The following is a 4,667-nucleotide window of genomic DNA, read 5'->3' on the forward strand; positions in this document are numbered from 1 at the left end:
AGGTCACTTAGTACTATGGTCTAGTGGAAATTTTATTCACTTATAAGTTAGAAGTCTTAGGTTCGATTCTCGCTAAAGACGTATTTGAACCACATATCTACTCCTCCACCCCCTATTTTTTTTTTTTTTTTTTTTGGTAGAAGACCACCCCCATTAGTATAAAGAATTGGTATCGAACTCACTAATCATGAGATTCAAACTAAGATTTCTCATGAAATACGAACCTAAGACCTCTCATTTATAAATAAAAAGAAAAACAACTAGACCATAATACTATTGATTTTGGAGTGGCAAGAACGTCATAAATTGCGTTTGCGTTTTAGTGATGAGCGTAATACGTTTCATTAGGACCGAAAGGAATGTTAATTTACTCAAAAGGCTATCATAAAAAACTCCAAGCCAAACAAATATAAAGATGAAAACAAACTGGTATATCCTTTACTTTCACTTTCGTTTGGTTAAAACTGTTGAATCATATTGGATTTTACAATATAAAAACACATCGAAAACCAACGAAGGCCGGGAGAACGAAGCCATCTCTTCTACACACCAACCCTCAACTCTTACTAGATTCTTAGGTTGAATGAATCCAGATTACAGACGCTTCACACAACGATACCACTCTTGTTAACAAACTGTCGTTTCATCCTCTCAATGCGAAGGAGAACCCCATCTCCCTAGTTGACCTTCTCATATAGAATCTCAAACATATGAGATACATTACCAACCTTCCATTACCAAAAGCATCCTTCAAACACGATGCTGGTCAGTGAAAACACAACAGAAGGAGAATACAGGCCACAGTTGAGAAAATTATCCCAACATATTATCCGGATTGAAGCGTAGTGACTCCCTCCATATAAGCTCCTTTATATCTTCTTCATCCAGCGATGCCTGCTCAAAGTCAAAGACGAATGGAGATGGGCAAATAGGTTCCTCATTGATCTCGTGAAGACTTGATAAAAACGGATGATTCAGTGCTTCCTCCACTTTTCATGCATAGTAAATGAAAAAGACAGATGTTTAGTACCTTGAAAATGAATGAGAAAATTCCAGATTGAGTGTTATTAAATGCTAAGAGTAAGTGACTTACCAGTAATACGTTTGCTTGGATCAAAAACTAGCATTCTTTCTGCAAGATCAATTGCCAGTGGCGAGACATTTGGGAATTTCTCTGCAAAGGGTTGCTTCGGGACATGTGGGAGCTGCTTAACATACTTCCTAGCATTATCACTTCTTAAAAAGCCAAGATCTGATTCATCTGGTGAACCTAGGAGCTGTATTTGAACAATCAAGAAATTGAAACATCAAAATCATAAAGTTAACAGCATAAACTTCCAAATTTTGTAACTAGTTTTGACATCCCTTCTAAAGAATATCGACAATAAACAATACTCTGCTTCCACTAAATCACATCTATCAAGTTCAAGAGTTGCTATAGAATACGATGGAAAATGCATTTACCTCATTTATAAGACTCAACTGCTGAACATAGTCTTTACCGGGAAACAGTGGTTCCCTCCTAAGAATCTCCATGACGATGCACCCTACTGACCAAATATCAATTGCTCCAGTGTATTCTGAACAGTTGAGTAGTAACTCAGGGGCTCGATACCAACGAGTTACAACATATTCTGTCATGAAATCTGTCTCTGATGTAGTTCTTGCAAGCCCAAAGTCACAAATCTTAAGGTCACAATTTGCACTGAGAAGCAGGTTGCTTGGTTTCAGATCGCGGTGCAAAACATTTGCAGAGTGTATGTACTTCAATCCTCGCAGTAATTGATACAGGAAATACTGCCAGAAACATTATATTTTGCTTAAAACTTAAATGATCTAAACTTTTATTTCAACAGAACTTACAAGGTAATTCATACTATATATGTTGCGAATACAACATGACCAATACATAGTCTACATATCATCCCAAGAGGGAGACGGAGAGATAACCAAACACGACCAAGAAATTTCATAATTGCAGCAAAACTAGTAGTAATCAAATATTCATTCTGCCTTCCCCTATGTCTAATGTTTACGTCTGGATTTCCTTCAAAACAATGTCCACAATATAAAAACAAGCAACTTACTTGACAGTGATCATCTATCAAGGCCTGGCCGGAGTTTATTATCTGATTCAAGTCAGTGTCCATCAATTCATACACAATGTAAACATCATTGAACTTTTCCCTATCTGCCGGCCTTATGATGTCCTTAATTTTGATAACCTGCAAAACAACAATGCAATTATTTCTAATTCACAGTTAAACAATCTAACAGGCAAGTTCAACTATTCTTAACAACAAAACCTTCTTCAATAAAAATTTCAATTTTTGGTTATCATTTAGCTAAATTTGGACATGTGATATGTGACTGAATGCAAAAGGTTTTACATTGTCATGATCCATATGGCAAAGGAGTTCTATCTCTCGAAGCGTCCTCTTCGCATCAATCCTATTGTCAAATGCATTCCCAATCTTCTTGATTGCAACTTCTTCCTTTGTCTCAGAGTTTGTTGCACAGCTGCCAAATGGAAAACATTAACCTCTCATTGAGTAAAAACACTTACTCCCCATGAAACCTCTCAAAATTGATCAAAACATGCAGCAACAGTATAGGAATCCAAACTCTATCCTTTTGGGGCCCAAGAAAAGCAAAATCCCACAAAGCTAAAGCCTTCCCATTTCAATTTTGAAACCAAACATTTCAATTTCATGCTCAAAAATATAACCCTGCTTTTCCCAGAATCCAAACAGATACCACTTCTAGACCAAAACCAATGTAAAAAATGAACGCAAAAAAGTTGAGAGAGAGAGAGAGAGAGGGAGGGAGATACCAAACGATGCCATAAGCACCGCGACCGACTGGGTGAATAGGAGGAGCATACTTGGCGGAGACTTCAAAGAGATTACCCAGAATGTTGTACTGTATATACTTGCCTCCGTACAGAGGAATCCCTTCTTTTTGCGCACCCTCCATCTCTTTCTTCCTTCCTTTTAATCCTCTTACAGAAAGAAAATGAAGAAAGCCCTGCGGAGTTCTCAAGCTGACAAACGCAGAAGAGAGAGATGGAAATGGAAAGGGTGGAGTGACCGCCTGAAAATGCAGAGAGAAAGCTATGGAGGGGCCATTTGGTACCACAACAACCAGTGCCTGACCGCCACCGCACTCTTTCGCTTTTTGTGTTTTTAGCCTCTTTTGATTTTCTTTCAACTTTTCATCATTTCTTTCAACTTTTCATCGTTCAAATTTGAACGTGTAAACCCGATTTATTGGTATTCTTCTTCATCTCAAAGTGAGAGATTTTAGGTTTGAATTTCATGAATAACGAATTTGATACCAAATTAGGTTGGTCTGATGGTATTCTTCTTCATTTGAAAGCGATAGATCTTAGGTTCGAATTTCGTGAATGACGAATTCAATACCAAATTAGGTTGCACATTGTGTGGTTTAGTCCAACTCTCCCTTCTTAATGTAAACTTATCAAGGTATTAAAAAAAATTATTTGTGGAAAAAGCAAAGTCAAGAATTCACAAGTCAAGTTTTGGTTTATTCTTTTTCTTGGGTCAAGAAAATTTCAGTTTTCTTGCGGTTGAACTTGAAAGATTAGTCTTTGAGTTTGAGGGCCCAAACTCTTAGTAGGCCTATAAACACTGGAGCTTGGGTGGAGCTGGCTTTTGGGTTGGGTTGGACTGGAAATTACAAAGGTGTGGGCCTTCCAATTATCAATAACAGAATGTATTCTTCTTTCTTGTTTTTTTTTTTCTTTTCCTTTTTGAGTTCAAGACAAGATTTGAGTTTTAAAGGATAAAGTAAGACAAGATTTGAGTTTCAAAGGATAAAGTGAGACGAGATTCGAGTTACAAAGGATAATTTTGGAAGGTTTATTTTGTTCTATGGGTTTGGGACGGATTGGGATGGGTCTAGGTGAGGGTTTGGTGAATGAGAGCCATGCAGCCTTGGGACGGAGCTGGAGGGAGTAGTAGGTCGTGTTTTATTGTCTTCACTGCACCATTAATTTTTGATTGCCCAATTGGTCGTTTCATCAATTAATTGTGTGCAAACATTTCTGTGTAATTTTTTTATTTCTTCCAATTAAATGGTGAGATCAAATTAAGCTAAGAACTTTGGGTTTTGTTCATTAGCCGTTGTAAATCACTTGGCAGATAGATGTTGTGTAATTAAATTATTCATATTATCAATTAATTTTGAGCAAACATTTCTGGGTAGTTGTTAATTTCCTTCAATATTTGATAATAATTAAATTAAAGTTGAGAACTTTGTGTTTTGTTCATCACCTGCAATAGATTTTACTTGGCAGAGAAAATGTACATGTTTTGTTTTCTTTCAGAACCCATTGTAATGGGTCTCTTTGAAAAAACAGTTACCAAGACCAGCTGTGAGGTTTGTTCTTATATGGTACATGAGTTTTCTTTATAATTCCTTTGCACAGTTGTTAGTATTTGTAGTTGCGATTGGTGTTGTCCTACATGTTTAAAGTCAATGCAGGCCTGAAGAAAATGAGACACTACATTTGCAGACTATAAACCATATTAAAAATGGAGAAATCTCCTTTTGAGCTAGTCATGTCGGAGTACATTTTTACCAACTTGGTACACTATGGAAATTCATGGACTCTTTTACTTGCCCCTTTTGTATATGTATTTTTT

At 36.7% G+C, this 4,667-nt stretch overlaps 1 protein-coding gene across 1 annotated transcript; it reads right to left on the bottom strand.

The window, feature by feature from the left end:
* Positions 1-410: 410 nt before the first annotated feature.
* LOC126591037 (mitogen-activated protein kinase homolog NTF6) lies at positions 411-3,182 on the bottom strand. Its single transcript, XM_050256571.1, has 6 exons — positions 2,834-3,182; positions 2,391-2,520; positions 2,088-2,225; positions 1,465-1,797; positions 1,094-1,277; positions 411-989 (listed from the first exon to the last, which is right to left on the bottom strand). The coding sequence occupies exons 1-6, from the start codon at positions 2,974-2,976 to the stop codon at positions 814-816; spliced, it is 1,104 nt and encodes a 367-aa protein (XP_050112528.1). The 5' UTR covers positions 2,977-3,182; the 3' UTR covers positions 411-813.
* Positions 3,183-4,667: the final 1,485 nt, after the last annotated feature.

This window comes from Malus sylvestris, chromosome 11 (genome assembly GCF_916048215.2).
Source record: "Malus sylvestris chromosome 11, drMalSylv7.2, whole genome shotgun sequence".
Taxonomy (NCBI): Eukaryota; Viridiplantae; Streptophyta; class Magnoliopsida; order Rosales; family Rosaceae; genus Malus; species Malus sylvestris.

Coding starts and splice junctions, on each gene's coding strand:
- LOC126591037 (XM_050256571.1), bottom strand. CDS start 2,976: ATGGAGGGTGCGCAAAAAGAAGGGATTCCTCTGTACGGAGGCAAGTAT. Junction 1,278..1,464: donor AGTTGAGTCTTATAAATGAG/GTAAATGCATTT, acceptor GTTCAAATACAG/CTCCTAGGTTCACCAGATGA. Junction 990..1,093: donor TCCAAGCAAACGTATTACTG/GTAAGTCACTTA, acceptor ATGCATGAAAAG/TGGAGGAAGCACTGAATCAT.